At 43.6% G+C, this 25000-nt stretch overlaps 1 protein-coding gene across 1 annotated transcript in view; it reads right to left on the reverse strand.

Annotated features, from left to right (window-relative positions):
* LOC116359260 (CUB and sushi domain-containing protein 3-like) overlaps positions 1-25000 on the reverse strand; it is a 547528-nt gene that overhangs the window by 314325 nt on the left and 208203 nt on the right. The window contains 4 exon segments of the mRNA XM_031811826.1: positions 1725-1916; positions 4636-4838; positions 10036-10162; positions 19947-20138. Coding sequence (XP_031667686.1) covers positions 1725-1916; positions 4636-4838; positions 10036-10162; positions 19947-20138 — 714 coding nt within the window.

The following is a 25000-nucleotide window of genomic DNA, read 5'->3' on the forward strand; positions in this document are numbered from 1 at the left end:
CCCTGTTATACAGACTGACCCCGGTTATACAGACTGACCCCGGTTATACAGACTGACCCCTGTTATACAGACTGACCCCTGTTATACAGACTGACCCCTGTTATACAGACTGACCCCGGTTATACAGACTGACCCCTGTTATACAGACTGACCCCTGTTATACAGACTGACCCCTGTTATACAGACTGTTATACAGACTGACCCCTGTTATACAGACTGACCCCTGTTATACAGACTGTTATACAGACTGACCCATGTTATACAGACTGACCCCTGTTATACAGACTGACCCCTGTTATACAGACTGACCCCTGTTATACAGACTGTTATACAGACTGACCCCTGTTATACAGACTGACCCCTGTTATACAGACTGACCCCTGTTATACAGACTGACCCCGGTTATACAGACTGACCCCTGTTATACAGACTGTTATACAGACTGACCCCTGTTATACAGACTGACCCCTGTTATACAGACTGACCCCTGTTATACAGACTGACCCCTGTTATACAGACTGACCCCTGTTATACAGACTGACCCCTGTTATATCCACCAAAACGGGGTTGAAAAATGACCTTTTAATGCCCCACTATTGCAGAAAGCTTCGCAGAATAAACACAGTTATATTCCTAGTAGTATATATATATATATATATATTGTTATCATAGATGTTTTATTTGATTTATCCAGGAAGTCCCAGTGAGGTCAGAAGACCTCTTTTACAAGTAAGACCTGGCGTTTAAGAGGCTCGCTGATACAGCCTGAGGACAGAATAACTCTCGCTGTAGTGTTAAACGGAATAACCCCTCGTTCAGTTCCTAGGAGCCTGTCTTTGAAACCCCTGACGATGCAAACAGAACAACCACAGATATATTCCTTTTAGCGTATAATGCACAGCCCCACCAATACAGATGGACGGCTGATAAACCAGCTATATTTCATATACAGCCCCACCAATACAGATGGAAGGGCTGATAAACCAGCTATATTTCATATACAGCCCCACCAATACAGATGGACGGCTGATAAACCAGCTATATTTCATATACAGCCCCACCAATACAGATGGACGGCTGATAAACCAGCTATATTTCATATACAGCCCCACCAATACAGATGGATGGCTGATAAACCAGCTATATTTCATATACAGCCCCACCAATACAGATAGAGGGCTGATAAACCAGCTATATTTCATATACAGCCCCACCAATACAGATGGATGGCTGATAAACCAGCTATATTTCATATACAGCCCCACCAATACAGATAGAGGGCTGATAAACAAGCTATATTTCATATACAGCCCCACCAATACATCTGGGTGGGATAGTCTGCCAGTAGTATAGCATAGTATAGTATATTATAGCATAGCATAGCATAGTATAGTATATTATACTATAGTATGCTATAATACAGTATATTGTAGTATAGTACAGTATAGTACGGTATAGTATATATAAGTACAGGATAGTACAGTACAGTAGAGTACAGCACAGTACAGTATAGTATAGTATAGATCGGTATAGTATAGATCAGTACAGTAGTAAAGCCTCACCAATGCAGCTGGGAGGGCTGGGCTGCCAGTAGTATAGTATAGTATAGATCAGTATAGTATAGATCAGTACAGTAGTATATCCTCACCAATGCAGCTGGGAGGGCTGGGCTGCTAGTAGTATAGTATAGTATAGATCAGTATAGTGTAGTAGTAAATCCTCACCAATACAGCTGGGAGGGCTGGGCTGCCAGTAGTATCTGTTGTCCACTTGGATGCAGGTGATCTTGCTCTCTCCCTGCAGCTCATATCCTGGATCACAGGAGAAGGTCACTGTATCATCTGGTTCTCTCCCATCTCCGTGACGACTGCCGTTCATAGGCAGGCCTGGATCTCTGCAGGCTGTCGCCACTGAACCTGGAGACACACGGCAGACATGACGTTGCGCAACAGTTGAAGGACACACAGCAGACAGACCCGTTAGCTTCCCAGTTCATATGAGACCCGTTAGCCTCCCAGTTCATATGAGACCCATTGGCTTCCCAGTTCATATGAGACCCGTTAGCTTCCCAGTTCATATGAGACCCGTGAGCTTCCCAGTTCATATGAGACCCGTTAGCTTCCCAGTTCATATGAGACCCGTTAGCTTCCCAGTTCATATGAGACCCGTTAGCTTCCCAGTTCATATGAGACCCGTGAGCTTCTCAGTTCATATGAGACCCGTTAGCTTCCCAGTTCATATGAGACCCGTTAGCTTCCCAGTTCATATGAGACCAGTTAGCTTCCCAGTTCATATGAGACCAGTTAGCTTCCCAGTTCATATGAGACCCGTTAGCTTCCCAGTTCATATGAGACCCGTTAGCTTCCCAGTTCATATGAGACCAGTTAGCTTCCCAGTTCATATGAGACCCGTTAGCTTCCCAGTTCATATGAGACCCGTTAGCTTCCCATTTCATATGAGACCCGTTAGCTTCCCAGTTCATATGAGACCCGTTAGCATCCCAGTTCATATGAGACCCGTTGGCTTCCCAGTTCATATGAGACCCGTTAGCTTCCCAGTTCATATGAGACCCGTTAGCTTCCCAGTTCATATGAGACCCGTTAGCTTCCCAGTTCATATGAGACCCATTGGCTTCCCAGTTCATATGAGACCCGTTAGCTTCCCAGTTCATATGAGACCCGTTAGCTTCCCAGTTCATATGAGACCCGTTAGCTTCCCAGTTCATATGAGACCCGTTAGCTTCCCAGTTCATATGAGACCCGTTAGCTTCCCAGTTCATATGAGACCCGTTAGCTTCCCAGTTCATATGAGACCTGTTAGCCTCCCAGTTCATATGAGACCCGTTGGCTTCCCAGTTCATATGAGACCAGTTAGCTTCCCAGTTCATATGAGACCAGTTAGCTTCCCAGTTCATATGAGACCCGTTAGCTTCCCAGTTCATATGAGACCCGTTGGCTTCCCAGTTCATATGAGACCCGTTAGCTTCCCAGTTCATATGAGACCCGTTAGCTTCCCAGTTCATATGAGACCCGTTAGCTTCCCAGTTCATATGAGACCCGTTAGCTTCCCAGTTCATATGAGACCCGTTAGCTTCCCAGTTCATATGAGACCCGTTAGCTTCCCAGTTCATATGAGACCCGTTAGCTTCCCAGTTCATATGAGACCAGTTAGCTTCCCAGTTCATATGAGACCCGTTGGCTTCCCAGTTCATATGAGACCCGTTAGCTTCCCAGTTCATATGAGACCAGTTAGCTTCCCAGTTCATATGAGACCAGTTAGCTTCCCAGTTCATATGAGACCCGTTAGCTTCCCAGTTCATATGAGACCCGTTAGCTTCCCAGTTCATATGAGACCCGTTAGCTTCCCAGTTCATATGAGACCCGTTAGCTTCCCAGTTCATATGAGACCAGTTAGCTTCCCAGTTCATATGAGACCAGTTAGCTTCCCAGTTCATATGAGACCCGTTAGCTTCCCAGTTCATATGAGACCCGTTAGCTTCCCAGTTCATATGAGACCCGTTAGCTTCCCAGTTCATATGAGACCCGTTGGCTTCCCAGTTCATATGAGACCCGTTAGCTTCCCAGTTCATATGAGACCCGTTAGCTTCCCAGTTCATATGAGACCCGTTAGCTTCCCAGTTCATATGAGACCAGTTAGCTTCCCAGTTCATATGAGACCCGTTAGCCTCCCAGTTCATATGAGACCCGTTAGCTTCCCAGTTCATATGAGACCCGTTAGCATCCCAGTTCATATGAGACCAGTTAGCTTCCCAGTTCATATGAGACCCGTTAGCTTCCCAGTTCATATGAGACCCGTTAGCTTCCCAGTTCATATGAGACCCGTTAGCTTCCCAGTTCATATGAGACCCGTGAGCTTCCCAGTTCATATGAGACCCGTTAGCTTCCCAGTTCATATGAGACCCGTTAGCATCCCAGTTCATATGAGACCCGTTAGCATCCCAGTTCATATGAGACCAGTTAGCTTCCCAGTTCATATGAGACCCGTTAGCTTCCCAGTTCATATGAGACCAGTTAGCTTCCCAGTTCATATGAGACCAGTTAGCTTCCCAGTTCATATGAGACCCGTTAGCTTCCCAGTTCATATGAGACCAGTTAGCTTCCCAGTTCATATGAGACCCGTTAGCTTCCCAGTTCATATGAGACCCGTTAGCTTCCCAGTTCATATGAGACCAGTTAGCTTCCCAGTTCATATGAGACCCGTTAGCTTCCCAGTTCATATGAGACCAGTTAGCTTCCCAGTTCATATGAGACCAGTTAGCTTCCCAGTTCATATGAGACCCGTTAGCTTCCCAGTTCATATGAGACCCGTTAGCTTCCCAGTTCATATGAGACCCGTTAGCTTCCCAGTTCATATGATACCCGTTAGCTTCCCAGTTCATATGAGACCAGTTAGCTTCCCAGTTCATATGAGACCCGTTAGCTTCCCAGTTCTTATGAGACCCGTTAGCTTCCCAGTTCATATGAGACCCGTTGGCTTCCCAGTTCATATGAGACCCGTTAGCTTCCCAGTTCATATGAGACCAGATATTACAGAGTTGAAAGTAAATAGAATCAATAAATGCTCTTCTTTATTGTCACTCAAGAAACTGAAAGGTATTCTTCTTGAAACACTCACTTGAGAAGTCGATGGCGAAGCCAGACTTGGTGATGTAGAAGTCAGTCTGGAACTGAACAGTGACGACGTTGAGGGTGCTGTGTATCCCCTCGGGGAGCAGGGAGCCAGACACCTCCCTCAGAGACATCTCATTTTCTGCTGGTCCGTCCCAAACCTCCAGGATGTCGTGAGATGCCTCTGTGTCGAACGCCAGGAACTGGAGGCTTAGGGAGGATGGGATTTAATAAATCGGATTAAAAAAACTAACCAGATTTTGGCCAAGACAACACCAATTTCAAATCATAAATTATTCATATTCTATCTGTATTCGCTTGAGGTTGTGTGCATTTTCTGTTTATTCTATCACCAAGTGTCTGGCAGGACAAACCAACTGAAAACTATTCACATCTTCCCTTCGACTGGTGCCAGGAACTGGAGGGCTAGTTGGGAAGGATTGGGATCTGATTAGACAAACCAACTCCACAGTCAGGCAGCGACCGAAATGAGTAGAGAAACTACAGTACCTCTACAGGCAGTCACCAACTGTGTATTCTGAATCTTTAATTACATGGTTCTGAGAAAGCATTAACACATTAACAATATCTGGAAATGCAGAAGGCTATGTTTTGTAAGGCATTGATATGTGAGATACCAGAGAAGGACGCCCCATTTTTTTTCTTCATTTTTCATTTCATGGTAAAAAAAGGTAGATGAGTACCAGGGTTTTCGTTATGCAAAATGTGCCGCCGGACAAGATGACTAGGAATATTTTAATTTAACGGCTATTTTTAGTAAATTATCTGACCCATAGCCATTTGGTTTGCGTAACCCATTAGGGTGTCCACCACACGGTGCTCAGACTGACAGAAATCAGATTTAGATTATGGTAATTCATCTTCATAGAACGTGTAACTTCCTGTCATGAAAGCTGCCCAATAAAACATCACTTTCAAACATTTTCCCAAAATGCAATTCGTGGGGAAAACACAATTCTAAACGGTGCACCCTGATGCGAACGGTTTCAAATGTGACAGAGATCTCAGTTAGAAACTTAGAAAGAGGCGGGGAACCTAAAGATGCATCAACTAAGACGGGTTGCTAATATGACTGAAGGATTGTGCCTTTGACTTTCTGGACAATTGAAAGAAATGTTTTTATATAAAAACCAATAGAACAGGAAAGAAATGTTGGTTTCAACGGCATATGAGGAAGTCTTTATAAAATAACAGAGTGTTTCTATGGTGGGATATTACCAGGAGCAACGAGCTGAGGAGCTGCAGGACCTGGAGAAGTCTTTATAAAATAACAGAGTGTTTCTATGGTGGGATATTACCAGGAGCAACGAGCTGAGGAGCTACAGGACCTGGAGAAGTCTTTATAAAATAACAGAGTGTTTCTATGGTGGGATATTACCAGGAGCAACGAGCTGAGGAGCTGCAGGACCTGGAGAAGTCTTTATAAAATAACTGAGTGTTTCTACGGTGGGATATTACCAGGAGCAACGAGCTGAGGAGCTGCAGGACCTGGAGAAGTCTTTATAAAATAACTGAGTGTTTCTATGGTGGGATATTACCAGGAGCAACGAGCTGAGGAGCTACAGGACCTGGAGAAGTCTTTATAAAATAACAGAGTGTTTCTATGGTGGGATATTACCAGGAGCAACGAGCTGAGGAGCTGCAGGACCTGGAGAAGTCTTTATAAAATAACTGAGTGTTTCTATGGTGGGATATTACCAGGAGCAACGAGCTGAGGAGCTGCAGGACCTGGAGAAGTCTTTATAAAATAACTGAGTGTTTCTATGGTGGGATATTACCAGGAGCAACGAGCTGAGGAGCTGCAGGACCTGGAGAAGTCTTTATAAAATAACTGAGTGTTTCTATGGTGGGATATTACCAGGAGCAACGAGCTGAGGAGCTGCAGGACCTGGAGAAGTCTTTATAAAATAACTGAGTGTTTCTATGGTGGGATATTACCAGGAGCAACGAGCTGAGGAACTGCAGGACCTGGAGAAGTCTTTATAAAATAACTGTCTGAGTGTTTCTACAGTGGGATATTACCAGGAGCAACGAGCTGAGGAGCTGCAGGACCTGGAGAAGTCTTTATAAAATAACTGAGTGTTTCTACAGTGGGATATTACCAGGAGCAACGAGCTGAGGAGCTGCAGGACCTGGAGAAGTCTTTATAAAATAACTGTCTGAGTGTTTCTACGGTGGGATATTACCAGGAGCAACGAGCTGAGGAGCTGCAGGACCTGGAGAAGTCTTTATAAAATAACTGAGTGTTTCTACAGTGGGATATTACCAGGAGCAATGAGATGAGGAGCTGCAGGACCTGGAGAAGTCTTTATAAAATAACTGAGTGTTTCTACAGTGGGATATTACCAGGAGCAACGAGCTGAGGAGCTGCAGGACCTGGAGAAGTCTTTATAAAATAACTGTCTGAGTGTTTCTACGGTGGGATATTACCAGGAGCAACGAGCTGAGGAGCTGCAGGACCTGGAGAAGTCTTTATAAAATAACTGAGTGTTTCTACAGTGGGATATTACCAGGAGCAACGAGCTGAGGAACTGCAGGACCTGGAGAAGTCTTTATAAAATAACTGAGTGTTTCTACAGTGGGATATTACCAGGAGCAACGAGCTGAGGAGCTGCAGGACCTGGAGAAGTCTTTATAAAATAACTGAGTGTTTCTACAGTGGGATATTACCAGGAGCAACGAGCTGAGGAGCTGCAGGACCTGGAGAAGTCTTTATAAAATAACTGAGTATTTCTACAGTGGGATATTACCAGGAGCAACGAGCTGAGGAGCTGCAGGACCTGGAGAAGTCTTTATAAAATAACTGAGTATTTCTACAGTGGGATATTACCAGGAGCAACGAGCTGAGGAACTGCAGGACCTGGAGAAGTCTTTATGCTCTGTATGCTGTGCTCATGTGATAAAGAAGATACATGATGACTAATGAAAAAAATACACACGACCCAATTTAATTGTACAAAATATTGCAAATTAACCTATAGACCGATAAACATGACGGTCAAATGTATTTCCATCGACTGACATTTCCAACATTGAATAAAAAGCATTGTTTTGCAATGGGATTGTTTTTTCTTCCACTCAATTTGGCAACAATTTTATTTATCGGCTTTTTATATGTTTTTACCGGTCAAAAGCCGGCAATTACCAGCTAAGGAAACTCTGGTGCGTACATACCTCCAAAGCCAATTACCAGCTAAGGAAACTCTGATGCGTACATACCTCCAAAGCCAATTACCAGCTAAGGGAAACTCTGATGCGTACATACCTCCAAAGCCAATTACCGGCTAAGGAAACTCTGATGCGTACATACCTCCAAAGCCAATTACCAGCTAAGGGAAACTCTGATGCGTACATACCTCCAAAGCCAATTACCAGCTAAGGAAACTCTGATGCGTACATACCTCCAAAGCCAATTACCAGCTAAGGAAACTCTGTTGCGTACATACCTCCAAAGCCAATTACCAGCTAAGGAAACTCTGATGCGTACATACCTCCAAAGCCAATTACCGGCTAAGGGAAACTCTGATGCGTACATACCTCCAAAGCCAATTACCAGCTAAGGGAAACTCTGATGCGTACATACCTCCAAAGCCAATTACCAGCTAAGGGGAAACTCTGATGCGTACATACTTCCAAAGCCAATTACCAGCTAAGGGAAACTCTGATGCGTACATACCTCCAAAGCCAATTACCAGCTAAGGAAACTCTGATGCGTACATACCTCCAAAGCCAATTACCAGCTAAGGGAAACTCTGTTGCGTACATACCTCCAAAGCCAATTACCAGCTAAGGGAAACTCTGATGCGTACATACCTGCAAAGCCAATTACCGGCTAAGGGAAACTCTGATGCGTACATACCTGCAAAGCCAATTACCGGCTAAGGAAACTCTGATGCGTACATACCTCCAAAGCCAATTACCGGCTAAGGGAAACTCTGATGCGTACATACCTCCAAAGCCAATTACCGGCTAAGGAAACTCTGATGCGTACATACCTCCAAAGCCAATTACCAGCTAAGGAAACTCTGATGCGTACATACCTGCAAAGCCAATTACCAGCTAAGGAAACTCTGATGCGTACATACCTCCAAAGCCAATTACCGGCTAAGGGAAACTCTGATGCGTACATACCTCCAAAGCCAATTACCGGCTAAGGAAACTCTGATGCGTACATACCTCCAAAGCCAATTACCAGCTAAGGAAACTCTGATGCGTACATACCTCCAAAGCCAATTACCGGCTAAGGGAAACTCTGATGCGTACATACCTCCAAAGCCAATTACCGGCTAAGGGAAACTCTGATGCGTACATACCTCCAAAGCCAATTACCGGCTAAGGAAACTCTGATGCGTACATACCTCCAAAGCCAATTACCAGCTAAGGAAACTCTGATGCGTACATACCTCCAAAGCCAATTACCGGCTAAGGAAACTCTGATGCGTACATACCTCCAAAGCCAATTACCAGCTAAGGGAAACTCTGATGCGTACATACCTCCAAAGCCAATTACCAGCTAAGGAAACTCTGATTCGTAGATACCTCCAAAGCCAATTACCAGCTAAGGAAACTCTGATGCGTACATACCTCCAAAGCCAATTACCAGCTAAGGAAACTCTGATGCGTACATACCTCCAAAGCCAATTACCAGCTAAGGAAACTCTGATGCGTACATACCTCCAAAGCCAATTACCGGCTAAGGAAACTCTGATGCGTACATACTTCCAAAGCCAATTACCAGCTAAGGGAAACTCTGATGCGTACATACCTCCAAAGCCAATTACCAGCTAAGGGGAAACTCTGATGCGTACATACCTCCAAAGCCAATTACCGCTCTGATGCGTACATACCTCCAAAGCCATTTACCAGCTAAGGGAACTCTGATGCGTACATACCTCCAAAGCCAATTACCAAACTGTGTATTATGAATCATAATTTAATGATAAAAGTAAGTAAATATTTGACAAGATGTTAACCAAGATGTTAACCAAGATGTTAACCAAGATGTTAACCAAGATGTGAAACAAGATGTTAACCAAGATGTTAACCAAGATGTTAACCAAGATGTGAAACAAGATGTTAACCAAGATGTTAACCAAGATGTTAACCAAGATGTGAAACAAGATGTTAACCAAGATGTTAACCAAGATGTTAACCAAGATGTGAAACAAGATGTTAACCAAGATGTTAACCAAGATGTTAACCAAGATGTTAACCAAGATGTTAACCAAGATGTTATCTGAAACAACAGCAAGGACTGTTTTGTAATACATTAATATAGAAATGGTTCTGTATGGTACCAGACAAGGGTACCCCATTTTGCCTATTCATTTTGTGGTAAAAAAAAAAAGTTGATATCCGATTCCAATTCTATATTTGAAGTAGCTACCTGACGATGTTGCCAGAGTTGACAGTGATGGTCCAGGTACAGCGCAGGTTGTTGTCGTAAGGAAAGGGATATCCAGGAGACAGGATGCGGCCTGTAGACTCACCTTTGAACCTACCGCCACACTCCGCTGGAGGCACACACACACAGAAACACACACACACACAGAAACACACACACACAGAAACACACACACACCGAAACACACACCAAAAAACAGGTCACTAACAGGTCATCCGACCTTGTCAACATCCAACATCTAAACAACAGAACAGTTCCCTTGAGGGAAAATGTGTTAAAGAAATACATGCATACACAACTGCCAGACTTGTCAAATCAGACTATTCCCAGTTATTCAACACGAAGAATACAAAAAAACAGAATAGAGATCTGAATACAAATGACTAGCGGTTAGTAAATCCTAGAGTAAAGCCCCTTTCTCCTTGTACCTGGTAATGGAATGGTGTCAAGCTCCTTTCTCCTTGTACCTGGTAATGGAATGGTGTCAAGCCCCTTTCTCCTTGTACCTGGTAATGGAATGGTGTCAAGCCCCTTTCTCCTTGTACCTGGTAATGGAATGGTGTCAAGCCCCTTTCTCCTTGTACCTGGTAATGGAATGGTGTCAAGCCCCTTTCTCCTTGTACCTGGTAATGGAATGGTGTCAAGCCCCTTTCTCCTTGTACCTGGTAATGGAATGGTGTCAAGCCCCTTTCTCCTTGTACCTGGTAATGGAATGGTGTCAAGCCCCTTTCTCCTTGTACCTGGTAATGGAATGGTGTCAAGCCCCTTTCTCCTTGTACCTGGTAATGGAATGGTGTCAAGCCCCTTTCTCCTTGTACCTGGTAATGGAATGGTGTCAAGCCCCTTTCTCCTTGTACCAGGTAATGGAATGGTGTCAAGCCCCTTTCTCCTTGTACCTGGTAATGGAATGGTGTCAAGCCCCTTTCTCCTTGTACCTGTTAATGGAATGGTGTCAAGCCCCTTTCTCCTTGTACCTGGTACTGGAATGGTGTCAAGCCCTTTTCTCCTAGTACCTGGTAATGGAATGGTGTCAAGCCCCTTTCTCCTTGTGTCTGGTAATGGAATGGTGTCAAGCCCCTTTCTCCTTGTACCTGGTAATGGAATGGTGTCAAGTCCCTTTCTCCTTGTACCTGGTAATGGAATGGTGTCAAGCCCCTTTCTCCTTGTACCTGGTAATGGAATGGTGTCAAGCCCCTTTCTCCTTGTACCTGGTAATGGAATGGTGTCAAGCCCCTTTCTCCTTGTACCTGGTAATGGAATGGTGTCAAGCCCCTTTCTCCTTGTACCTGGTAATGGAATGGTGTCAAGCCCCTTTCTCCTTGTACCTGGTAATGGAATGGTGTCAAGCCCCTTTCTCCTTGTACCTGGTAATGGAATGGTGTCAAGCCCCTTTCTCCTTGTACCTGGTAATGGAATGGTGTCAAGCCCCTTTCTCCTTGTACCTGGTAATGGAATGGTGTCAAGCTCCTTTCTCCTTGTACCTGGTAATGGAATGGTGTCAAGCCCCTTTCTCCTTGTACCTGGTAATGGAATGGTGTCAAGCCCCTTTCTCCTTGTACCTGGTAATGGAATGGTGTCAAGCCCCTTTCTCCTTGTACCTGGTAATGGAATGGTGTGAAGCCCCTTTCTCCTTGTACCTGGTAATGGAATGGTGTCAAGCCCTTTTCTCCTTGTACCTGGTAATGGAATGGTGTCAAGCCCCTTTCTCCTTGTACCTGGTAATGGAATGGTGTCAAGCCCCTTTCTCCTTGTACCTGGTAATGGAATGGTGTCAAGCCCCTTTCTCCTTGTACCTGGTAATGGAATGGTGTCAAGCCCCTTTCTCCTTGTACCTGGTAATGGAATTGGTGTCAAGCTCCTTTCTCCTTGTACCTGGTAATGGAATGGTGTCAAGCCCCTTTCTCCTTGTACCTGGTAATGGAATGGTGTCAAGCCCCTTTCTCCTTGTACCTGGTAATGGAATGGTTTCAAGCCCCTTTCTCATTGTACCTGGTAATGGAATGGTATCAAGCCCCTTTCTCCTTGTACCTGGTAATGGAATGGTGTCAAGCCCCTTTCTCCTTGTACCTGGTAATGGAATGGTGTCAAGCCCCTTTCTCCTTGTACCTGGTAATGGAATGGTGTCAAGCCCCTTTCTCCGTGTACCTGGTAATGGAATGGTGTCAAGACCCTTTCTCCTTGTACCTGGTAATGGAATGGTGTCAAGCCCCTTTCTCCGTGTACCTGGTAATGGAATGGTGTCAAGACCCTTTCTCCTTGTACCTGGTAATGGAATGGTGTCAAGCCCCTTTCTCCGTGTACCTGGTAATGGAATGGTGTCAAGCCCCTTTCTCCTTGTGTCTGGTAATGGAATGGTGTCAAGCCACTTTCTCCTTGTACCTGGTAATGGAATGGTGTCAAGCCCCTTTCTCCTTGTACCTGGTAATGGAATGGTGTCAAGCCCCTTTCTCCTTGTACCTGGTAATGGAATGGTGTCAAGCCCCTTTCTCCTTGTACCTGGTAATGGAATGGTGTGAAGCCCCTTTCTCCTTGTACCTGGTAATGGAATGGTGTCAAGCCCCTTTCTCCTTGTACCTGGTAATGGAATGGTGTCAAGCCCCTTTCTCCTTGTACCTGGTAATGGAATGGTGTCAAGCCCCTTTCTCCTTGTACCTGGTAATGGAATGGTGTCAAGCCCCTTTCTCCTTGTACCAGGTAATGGAATGGTGTCAAGCCCCTTTCTCCTTGTACCTGGTAATGGAATGGTGTCAAGCCCCTTTCTCCTTGTACCTGTTAATGGAATGGTGTCAAGCCCCTTTCTCCTTGTACCTGGTACTGGAATGGTGTCAAGCCCCTTTCTCCTAGTACCTGGTAATGGAATGGTGTCAAGCCCCTTTCTCCTTGTGTCTGGTAATGGAATGGGGTCAAGCCCCTTTCTCCTTGTACCTGGTAATGGAATGGTGTCAAGCCCCTTTCTCCTTGTACCTGGTAATGGAATGGTGTCAAGCCCCTTTCTCCTTGTACCTGGTATGGAATGGTGTCAAGCCCCTTTCTCCTTGTACCTGGTAATGGAATGGTGTCAAGCCCCTTTCTCCTTGTACCTGGTAATGGAATGGTGTCAAGCCCCTTTCTCCTTGTACCTGGTAATGGAATGGTGTCAAGCTCCTTTCTCCTTGTACCTGGTAATGGAATGGTGTCAAGCCCCTTTCTCCTTGTACCTGGTAATGGAATGGTGTCAAGCCCCTTTCTCCTTGTACCTGGTAATGGAATGGTGTCAAGCCCCTTTCTCCTTGTACCTGGTAATGGAATGGTGTCAAGCCCCTTTCTCCTTGTACCTGGTAATGGAATGGTGTCAAGCCCCTTTCTCCTTGTACCTGGTAATGGAATGGTGTCAAGCCCCTTTCTCCTTGTACCTGGTAATGGAATGGTATGGAGTAGACAGAGTACCTAAAGTACTTAGAAATGCCTAAATTAAGCCTCTTAATGGCACCATGAATTACCTTTAACAGACTGTCCAGAAAATATATGTGTCTGGTCCTGGTCTGTGGGAGAGAGACTCAACACTGCACATTTGAATTTCTCAGCTATTGTCCTGGTTATCATCAGCCATCAATATCGCTAACAAACTATCCACACTTCATTAAAGTATAAATTACATAATCTAACTGTCTATCTATCTAACAACAGATCTATCTATCTATCTATCTAACAACAGATCTATCTATCTATCTATCTATCTATCTATCTAACAACAGATCTAACTATCTATCTATCTAACAACAGATCTAACTATCTATCTATCTATCTAACAACAGATCTAACTATCTATCTATCTGATCTAACAACAGATCTAACTATCTATCTATCTGATCTAACAACAGATCTAACTGTCTATCTATCTGATCTAACAACAGATCTAACTATCTATCTATCTGATCTAACAACAGATCTAACTATCTATCTATCTGATCTAACAACAGATCTAACTATCTATCTATCTGATCTAATAACAGATCTAACTATCTATCTATCTGATCTAACAACAGATCTAACTATCTATCTATCTGATCTAACAACAGATCTAACTATCTATCTATCTGATCTAACAACAGATCTAACTATCTATCTATCTGATCTAACAACAGATCTAACTATCTATCTGATCTAACAACAGATCTAACTATCTATCTATCTGATCTAACAACAGATCTAACTATCTATCTATCTGATCTAACAACAGATCTAACTATCTATCTATCTGATCTAACAACAGATCTAACTATCTATCTATCTGATCTAACAACAGATCTAACTATCTATCTATCTGATCTAACAACAGATCTAACTATCTATCTATCTGATCTAACAACAGATCTAACTATCTATCTATCTGATCTAACAACAGATCTATAAATCTTGCTGCTGTGATGGCACACTGTGGAATTTCACCCAGTAGATACGGGAGTTTTTCAAAATTGGATTTGTTTTCGAATTCTTTGTGGATCTGTGTAATCTGAGGGAAATATGTCTCTCTAATATGGTCATACATTGGGCAGGAGGTTAGGAAGTGCAGCTCAGTTTCCACCTCATTTTGTGGGCAGTGAGCACATAGCCTGTCTTCTCTTGAGAGCCATGTCTGCCTACGGCAGCCTTTCTCAATAGCAAGGCTATGCTCACTGAGTCTGTACATAGTCAAAGCTTTCCTTAATTTTGGGTCAGTCACAGTGGTCAGGTATTCTGCCGCTGTGTACTCTCTGTTTAGGGCCAAATAGCATTCTAGTTTGCTCTGTTTTTTTGTTAATTCTTTCCAATGTGTCAAGTAATTATCTTTTTGTTTTCTCATGATTTGGTTGGGTCTAATTGTGCTGCTGTCCTGGGGTTCTGTAGTGTGTGTTTGTGTTTGTGAACAGAGCCCCAGGACCAGCTTGCTTAGGGGACTCTTCTCCAGGTTCATCTCTCTGTAGGTGATGGCTTGTTATGGAAGGTTAGTGAATCGCTTCCTTTTAGGTGGTTGTAGAATTTAACAGCTCTTTTCTGGATTTTGATAATTAGCAGTCCCTCTCTCGTGTGTGTTTCTGTCTCTCTCTCTCTCTCTCTCTCTGAAACTCTATCGCTCTCTCTCTCTCTCTCTCTGAAGCTCTATCGCTCTCTCTCTCTCTGAAGCTCTATCGCTCTCTCTCTCTGAAGCTCTATCGCTCTCTATCTCTGAAACTCTATCGCTCTCTCTCTCTGAAGCTCTATCGCTCTCTCTCTCTCTCTCTCTGAAGCTCTATCGCTCTCTCTCTCTCTGAAGCTCTATCGCTCTCTCTCTCTGAAGCTCTATCGCTCTCTCTCTCTTTCTCTCTCTGAAGCTCTATCGCTCTCTCTCTCTCTGAAGCTCTATCGCTCTCTCTCTCTGAAGCTCTATCACTCTCTCTCTCTCTCTCTCTCTGAAGCTCTATCGCTCTCTCTCTCTCTGAAGCTCTAATCGCTCTCTCTCTCTCTCTCTCTGAAGCTCTATCGCTCTCTCTCTCTCTCTGAAGCTCTATCGCTCTCTGTTTTACATACAGTAAACTCTCTGTACCTGTTGAAAATGATTTGTTATTCAAGATGGATAAAAGACTTCCTGTTAAAACTGTGTTAGCTCCTGCTCTTTAGCCCAGACACTGTTTAACAACCAAAACACTGCATACGCAAGAATCCTCTACTGTCTTTCTGTATGGTCTCTCACTCTCTCTCGTCTCTATCTTTCTCGTTTATCTCTCTCGTCTCTATCTCTCTCGTTTCTCTCTCTCTCTCTCTCGTTTCTCTCTCTCTCTGTGTCTCTCGGTCTCTCTCTCTCTATCTCTCATTTCTCTCTCTGTCTCTCTCTCTCTCTCTCTCACTCACTCACTCTTTCTCTCTCGTTTGTCTCTCTCTCATGTTTCCCTCTCTCGTGTTTCTCTCCTCTCTCGTGTTTCTCTCTCTCTGTCTCTCTCTGTCTCTCTCTCTCTCTCTCTCTCTCTCTGTGTCTCTCTCTCTCTGTCTCTCTTCTCTCTGTGTCTCTCTCTCTGTGTCTCTCTCTCTCTCTGTGTCTCTCTCCTCTCTCTGTCTCTCTCTCTCTCTCTGTGGCTCTCGGTCTCTCTCTCTCTATCTCTCGTTTCTCTCTCTCTCTCTCTCTCTCTCCTCTCTCTCTCTCTCTGTGTGTTGGTCTCTCTCTCTCTCTCTCTCTCTCTCTCTCTCTCTGTGTGTCTGTTCTCTCTGTGTCTCTCTCCTCTCTCTCTCTCTCTCTCTGTCTCTCTGTCTCTCTCTATCTCTCTGTCTAGCTCTCTCTCTCTCTGTGGTGGTCTCTCTCTCTCTCTCTGTGTCTCTCTCTCTGTGTCTCTCTCTCTCTCTGTCTCTCTCTCTCTCTCTGTGTCTCTCGGTCTCTCTCCTCTCTCTATCTCTCGTTTCCTCTCTCTCTCTGTCTCTCTCTCTCTCTCTCTCTCTCTCTCTCTCTCTGTGTGTGGTCTCTCTCTCCTCTCGTCTCTCTCTTCTCATCTCTCTCTCTCTCTCTCTCTCTCTGTGTGTCTGTCTCTCTGTGTCTCTCTCTCTCTCTCTCTCTCTCTGTCTCTCTGTCTCTCTCTCTCTGTCTCTCTCTCTCTGTCTCTCTGTCTCTCTCTCTCTGTCTCTCTCTCTCTCTCTCTCTCTNCTCTCTCTCTCTCTCTCTCTCTCTCTCTCTCTCGCTCTCTCTCTCTCTCTCTCTCTCTCTCTCTCTCTCTCTCTCTCTGTTTTACATACACTAAAACTCTTGTCCCTGTTGAAAAGGATGTCTTATTCACGCTGGATAATAGACTTTGTATCAGTAAAGTGTTAACTCCAGCTTCTTTAGGGCCAGCCACTGTTTAACAACCCAAAACACTGCCATACAAAAGAATACTGTAGTAGCTCACAGGAGATATTCCTGAATAAATCCATGTTAAATAGAGAAACCAAGGCTCCGCGGCCATTTATGAAGCCACTCTGTAGCTACACCTGCCGAATGTTTATGTCCATTTTTACCATAATCTATCAGCACAATCCACCGCTGATACACAGCTTCTCTACACCTGCTAGATTCAAGCTAATTGCAGTGAATAACTTCAGTGGTTTGTCCTCCTTGCCTTCGTAATGGACTGAACCTAATGCAGGAATCTAAAACATCTAACACTGATCACTGATGGAAAGGATGGAAATGGACAAAAACCTTTTAATAAAATGGATGATCTGGAAAGACGTGCATTAATCAATGAGCGACTAAAGAAAAGAGACAGTTAAATGTTTTCAAAATGAAATAAATAATCAAATGCGATGAGTTAATTATTTGAAATCACTACAATACAGCACAATGCTCTTACTTAATGATGAAAAACAAATGGCTGGCATCAAGACCACTTAACATAAAGAACCAACTGGCATCAAGACCACTTAACATAAAGAACCAACTGGCATCAAGACTACTTAACATAAAGAACCAACTGGCATCAAGACCACTTAACATAAGAACCAACTGGCATCATGACCACTTAACATAAAGAACCAACTGGCATCAAGACACTTAACATAAGAACCAACTGGCATCAAGACCACTTAACATAAAGAACCAACTGGCATCAAGACCACTTAACATAAAGAACCAACTGGCATCAAGACCACTTAACATAAAGAACCAACTGGCATCAAGACCACTTAACATAAAGAACCAACTGGCATCAAGACCACTTAACATAAAGAACCAACTGGCATCAAGACTACTTAACATAAAGAACCAACTGGCATCAAGACCACTTAACATAACGAACCAACTGGCATCAAGACCACTTAACATAAAGAACCAACTGGCATCAAGACCACTTAACATAAAGAACAACTGGCATCAAGACCACTTAACATAAAGAACAACTGGCATCAAGACTACTTAACATAAAGAACCAACTGGCATCAAGACCACTTAACATAAAGAACCAACTGCATCAAGACCACTTAACATAAAGAACCAACTGGCATCAAGACCACTTAACTAAAGAACCAACTGGCATCAAGACCACTTAACATAAAGAACCAACTGGCATCAAGACCACTTAACATAAAGAACCAACTGGCATCAAGACCACTTAACATAAAGAACCAACTGGCATCAAGACCTACTTAACATAAAGAACCAACTGGCATCAAGATCAAGACCACTTAACATAAAGAACCAACTGGCATCAAGACCACTTAACATAAAGAATCAACTGGCATCAAGACCACTTAACATAAAGAACCAACTGGCCATCAAGACTACTTAACATAAAGAACCAACTGGCATTCAAGACCACTTAACATAAAGAACCAACTGGCATCAAGACCACTTAACATAAAGAACCAACTGGCATCAAGACCACTTAACATAAAGAACCAACTGGCATCAAGACCACTTAACATAAAGAACCAACTGGCATCAAGACCACTTAACATAAAGAACCAACTGGCATCAAGACCACTTAACATAAACGAACCAACTGGCATCACGACCACTTAACATAAAGAACCAACTGGCATCAAGACCACTTAACATAAAGAACCAACTGGCATCAAGACCACTTAACATAAAGAATCAACTGGCATTCAAGACCACTTAACATAAAGAACCAAACTGGCATCAAGACCACTTAACATAAAGAATCAACTGGCATCAAGACCACTTAACATAAAGAACCAACTGGCATCAAGACCACTTAACATAAAGAACCAACTGGCATAAAGACCACTTAACATAAAGAATCAGCTGGCATCATGACCACTTAACATAAAGAACCAACTGGCATCAAGACCACTTAACATAAATAACCAACTGGCATCAAGACCACTTAACATAAAGAATCAACTGGCATCAAGACCACTTAACATAAAGAATCAACTGGCATCAAGACTACTTAACATAAAGAACCAACTGGCATCAAGACCACTTAACATAAAGAACCAACTGGCATCAAGACCACTTAACATAAAGAACCAACTGGCATCAAGACCATTTAACATAAAGAACCAACTGGCATCAAGACCATTTAACATAAAGAACCAACTGGCATCACGACCATTTAGCATAAAGAATCAGCTGGCATCAAGACCACTTAACATAAAGAATCAGATGGCATCAAGACCACTTAACATAAAGAATCAGCTGGCATCAAGACCACTTAACATAAAGAATCAACTGGCATGAAGACCACTTAACATAACGAACCAACTGGCATCAAGACCACTTAACATAACGAACCAACTGGCATCAAGACCACTTAACATAAAGAATCAGCGGGCATCACCCCCATTCTCAAGGATCAATTATTCTGAACAAAACATGAGAGCTATTTGTCTTCTCCAACTAAATGAAAAGTGGAACGTTATTCCAACAGTCCAATTAAGTGGAAATCATGTAGGACTAAATCCCTGAGATTAACACTGAGCTCAGCAATGTTGACTGTCTGATTGGACTGTATACTAATATGGGCTGCCAGAGAAAGGATGCAGGGAGGGAGAGAGAGAGAGCGTGAGAAAGACAGAGAGACAGAGAGAGAGAGAAAGAGTGAGAAAGACAGAGAGACAGAAAGACAGAGAGAGAGAAAGAGAAAGAAAGACAGAGAGACAGAGAGAGAGAGAGAGAGAGAGACAGAGAGAGACAGAGAGAGAGAGAGAGAGAGAGAGACAGAGAGAGACAGAGAGAGAGAGAGAGAGAGACAGAGAGAGAAAGACAGAGAGACAGAGAGAGAGAAAGAACAGGAGAGACAGGGAGGGAGGGAGTGAGGGGGGGAGGGAGATGGGATAGAACGAGAGAGAGAGATGGATAGAACGAGAGAGAGAGAGAGACAGGAAGGGAGGGAGGGAGATGGATAGAAAGAGAGAGAGATGGAGAGAGAAGAGAGATTGAAAGAAAGAGGGGGACAAGGAAGGATTACCTATGCATGAGGGGAGGTGGTTGTCCCACGCTCTTCTCTCTCGGGTCATGCACTTGAGTATGCCACTTCCGTGCAGGGAATAACCTTGGTCACAGCCGTACGTAATGGCACTGCCAGCGAAATGCCCCTGGTCGCTGACTTTGAACCCAAACTGAGGCACCCCGGGATCCTCGCAGTGAGACAGATCAAAACCTGCCAGAGAGTTATAGAGTAGAGGAGAAGACAAAGAGGGAAAAACAGGTTGTATCATTATGGAGACTGTCCTAGAGACAACACACATTATAGAAACTGTCCTAGAGACAACATACATTGTGGAGACCTTCCTAGAGACCACACACATTATAGAGACTGTCCAAGAGACCACACACATTATAGAGTGGAGGAGAAGACAAAGAGGGAAAAACAGGTTGTATCATTATGGAGACCATCCTAGAGACCACACACATGATAGAAACTGTCCTAGAGACCACATACATTGTGGAGACCATCCTAGAGACCACATACATTGTGGAGACCTTCCTAGAGACAACACACATTAAGGAGACCATCCTAGAGACCACACACATTATGGAGACCATCCTAGAGACCACACACATTATGGAGACCATCCTAGAGACCACACACATTATGGAGACCATTCTCAACACCACACACATTATAGAGACTGTCCTAGAGACCACACACATTACAGAGACTGTCCTAGAGACCACATACATTATAGAGACCGTCCTAGAGACCACACACATTATAGAGTGGAGGAGAAGACAAAGAGGGAAAAACAGGTTGTATCATTATGGAGACTGTCCTAGAGACAACACACATTATAGAAACTGTCCTAGAGACAACATACATTATGGAGACCATCCTAGAGACGACACACATTATAGAGACCATCCTAGAGACCACACACATTATGGAGACCATCCTAGAGACCACACATATTATAGAGACAGTCCTAAAGACCACACACATTATAGAGACCGCCCTAGAGACCACACACATATTATGGAGACTGTCCTAGAGACAACACACATTATGGAGACCATCCTAGAGACCACACACATTAAGGAGACCATCCTAGAGACCACACACATTATGGAGACTGTCCTAGAGACAACACACATTATGGAGACCATCCTAGAGACCAAATACATTGTAGAGACCGTCCTATAGACCACATACATTGTAGAGACTGTCCTAGAGACCACACACATTATGGAGACCATCCTAGAGACCACATACATTATGGAGACAATCCTAGAGACCACATACATTGTAGAGACCGTCCTAGAGGCCACATACATTGTAGAGACCACTCACATTATGGAAGTGTTTCTGGGAACCAGCCATAGTGTCACACAGTGACATATTCTCATTCTTCTGCATTGTAAAGACCAGAGGAGGCTGCGGAGGGGAGGACAGCTCATAATAATGGCTGGAACGACGTGAATTGGAAATGGCATTGAAAACACTCATTAACAGCCATTAGCACGAGCCCGTCCTCCCCAATTAAGGTGCCACCAACCTCCTGTGGTAAAGACATTAACTATGTCCTATATAGCACCCGATGCTCTGGTTAAATGTAGTGCACCATATATATATATATAGGGAATAGGGTGCCATTTGGGACGCGGGCCTTATTGACTAATAAAGCGTGGGAATAATGTCCCGCTTCAGAACATAATGAGTATGGCGGACTTAAAGTCCCATTAAATGACTAAGCAGGAAAAAGATCCTTTCTGGACAGAGACAACAATTACATCTAGCTAATTAACTGCTCAAGTGACTGTGACACTGGTAGCAGGATGGAGAAGTGCTATAGGCTACGGGCTCCTCTTAACAGTGGGACGAAGGGATGAACGTCTTAACCCTATGTGTTAGGGATGAGGTCTTAACCCTATGGGTTAGGGATGAGGTATTAACCTTATGTTAGGGATGAGCTATTAACCCTATGTGTTAGGGATGAGGTCTTAACCCTATGGGTTAGGGATGAGGTATTTAACCCTATGTGTTAGGGATGAGGTATTAACCCTATGTTAGGGATGAGCTATTAACCCTATGTGTTAGGGATGAGGTCTTAACCCTATGGGTTAGGGATGAGGAATTAACCCTATGTGTTAGGGATGAGGACTTAACCCTATGTGTTAGGGATGAGGTCTTAACACTATTGGTTAGGGATGAGGTCTTAACCCTATGTGTTATGGATGAGGTCTTAACCCTATGTGTTAAGGATGAGGTCTTAACCATATGTGTTAGGGATGAGGTCTAAACCCTATGTGTTAGGGATGAGGTCTAAACCCTATGTGTTAGGGATGAGGTCTTAACCCTATGTGTTAGGGATGAGGTCTTAACCCTATGTGTTAGGGATGAGGTCTAAACCCTATGTGTTAGGGATGAGGTCTTAAAGGAGACTAGACATCTACCACCCCACTACCACTGTCAGATTAGAGCCATAAAGTAGACTAGACATCTACCACTATCAGATTAGAGCCATAATGGAGACTAGACATCTACCACTATCAGAATAGTGCCATAATGGAGACTAGACATCTACCACCCCACTACCACTATCAGATTAGAGTCATAAAGGAGACTAGACATCTAACACTATCAGATTAGAGCCATAAAGGAGACTAGACATCTACCACCCCACTACCACTATCAGATTAGAGCCATAAAGTAGATAAGACATCTACCACCCCACTACCACTATCAGATTAGAGACATAATGGAGACTAGACATCTACCACCCCACTACCACTATCACATTAGAGCCATAAAGTAGACTAGGCATCTACCACCCCACTACCACTATCATGTTAGAGTCATAAAGGGGACTAGACATCTAACACTATCGTATCAGAGTCATAAAGGAGACTAGACATTTACCACTATCATATTAGAGCCATAATGGAGACTAGACATCTACCACTTTCAGATTAGAGCCATAATGGTGACTAGACATCCACCACTATCAGATTAAAGCCATAATGGAGACTAGACATCTATCACTATCATATTAGAGCCATAAATGAGACTAGACATCTACCACCCCACCACCACAATCAGATCAGAGTCATAAATGAGACTAGACATCTACCACCCCACCACCACAATCAGATCAGAGTCATAAATGAGACTAGACATCTACCACTATCAGATTAGAGCCATAAATGAGACTAGACATCTACCACTATCAGATTAAAGCCATAATGGAGACTAGACATCTATCACTATCAGATTAGAGCCATAAATGAGACTAGACATCTACCACCCCACTAGCACTATCATATTAGAGCCATAAAGTAGACTAGTTATCTACCACCCCACTACCACTATCAGATTAGAGCCATAATGGAGACTAGACATTTACCACTATTCGATTAGAGCCATAAAGGAGACTAGACATCTACCACTATCACATTAGAACCATGAAGGACACTAGACATCTACCACTATCAGATTAGAGCCATAATGGACAGTAGACAATGTAGCATATGTTTATTGTCCTCCCACTTTTGGTTCTGATCACTAATTAACTTGTAATTGTTGCATATTAGTTGTTGTATTAATATTTATTGTTGAATATATTACCTATCAAATAGCCAACAAAAATATAGTACACGCACGCTTAGGCTGTCCAGATGTCCTCATAGGAGAACCATTTAAAGAACCCTTTTTGGTTCCAGGTAGATCTCTTTCTGGTAATTATTTTGGGTAATTCTCTTTCAAGTGTCCTCCAGTCAGTCAGGTTGTAAATGTAAAGGACTGTGGTCATGTCTAGTCTCCTCCAGTCAGGTTGTATCTGTAAAGGACTGTGGTCATGTCTAGTCTCCTCCAGTCAGGTTGTATCTGTAAAGGACTGTGGTCATGTCTAGTCTCCTCCAGTCAGGTAGCATCTGTAAAGGACTGTGGTCATGTCTAGTCTCCTCCAGTCAGGTTGTATCTGTAAAGGACTGTGGTCATGTCTAGTCTCCTCCAGTCAGTCAGGTTGTATCTGTAAAGGACTGTGGTCATGTCTAGTCTCCTCCAGTCAGTCAGGTTGTACCTGTAAAGGACTGTGGTCATCTCTAGACTCCTCCAGTCAGGTTGTAACTGTAAAGTACCATGCTATGCGGCAGCAGCAGAGAGCACATAAACCCAGAGAGCATGTCTGTCTTCGTCCCAAATGGAACCCTATTCCCTATGTAGTGCACTACTTTTGTTGGGCTCAGATCAAACGTAGTGCACTATATAGGGAATAGGGTGCCATTTTTTGGGACGTAATTGTGATTTATGTTACTGCCTCCTAGCAGAGACACAGCACCATGCTAGATGTTATTACAGTATTACAAGTGTCATGGCCAGGATAAATCACAACAGTTATTGCCTACATTTAGAAAATTACCTCCACGCTTCCCTCTCTAACGACCGTGAAAACATCAGATTTCATGTTCTGAACGAGATTTAAGCTGACCCTTCCAACCCTGGCCTGTTCCCGCTTCCTGGACAACAAATCACTCATACTGAATTCACTCTGTCTTAGGAACAGGTTTGTTATTTTACAAATAGCAGGATGGGTGGGTGGGGGACGGGGGGTGCTGACTGGTGAGTAAGGTTTCTACCCTATTCTTACAACAAGTCTGCTTACAACTTGCAAAACACTCATTTGCTCAGATATTTCCAAACTTTTAACAAGGCAGGTAACACTACAAGCTACCCAGTCAAAGTAATTGCAGAGAAAGCATGTTGTTCTCCTCTGGAAGCCCCCACGCTGTGTGGATGAATATCATTATCGAGAGAAATAAAAAGTTAGGGTTGCGTCCTGAAATGCCCTTTGATTCCCTAAATAGTGCACTTTGTTTAACCAGAGCCTGCATAGAGCACCATATAGAGGGTGCCATTTCAGACCCTATAAAGGCAATAGGGTGCCATTTCAGACCCTATAAAGGCAATAGGGTGCCATTTCAGACCCTATAAAGGCAATAGGGTGCCATTTCAGACCCTATAAAGGGAATATTTCTCAGTCAAATAAGTCACTGTTTGAACACACAGTCAGAGGAAGATGAAGGTGT

This window comes from Oncorhynchus kisutch, unplaced genomic scaffold (genome assembly GCF_002021735.2).
Source record: "Oncorhynchus kisutch isolate 150728-3 unplaced genomic scaffold, Okis_V2 Okis02a-Okis13b_hom, whole genome shotgun sequence".
NCBI lineage: Eukaryota > Metazoa > Chordata > Actinopteri > Salmoniformes > Salmonidae > Oncorhynchus > Oncorhynchus kisutch.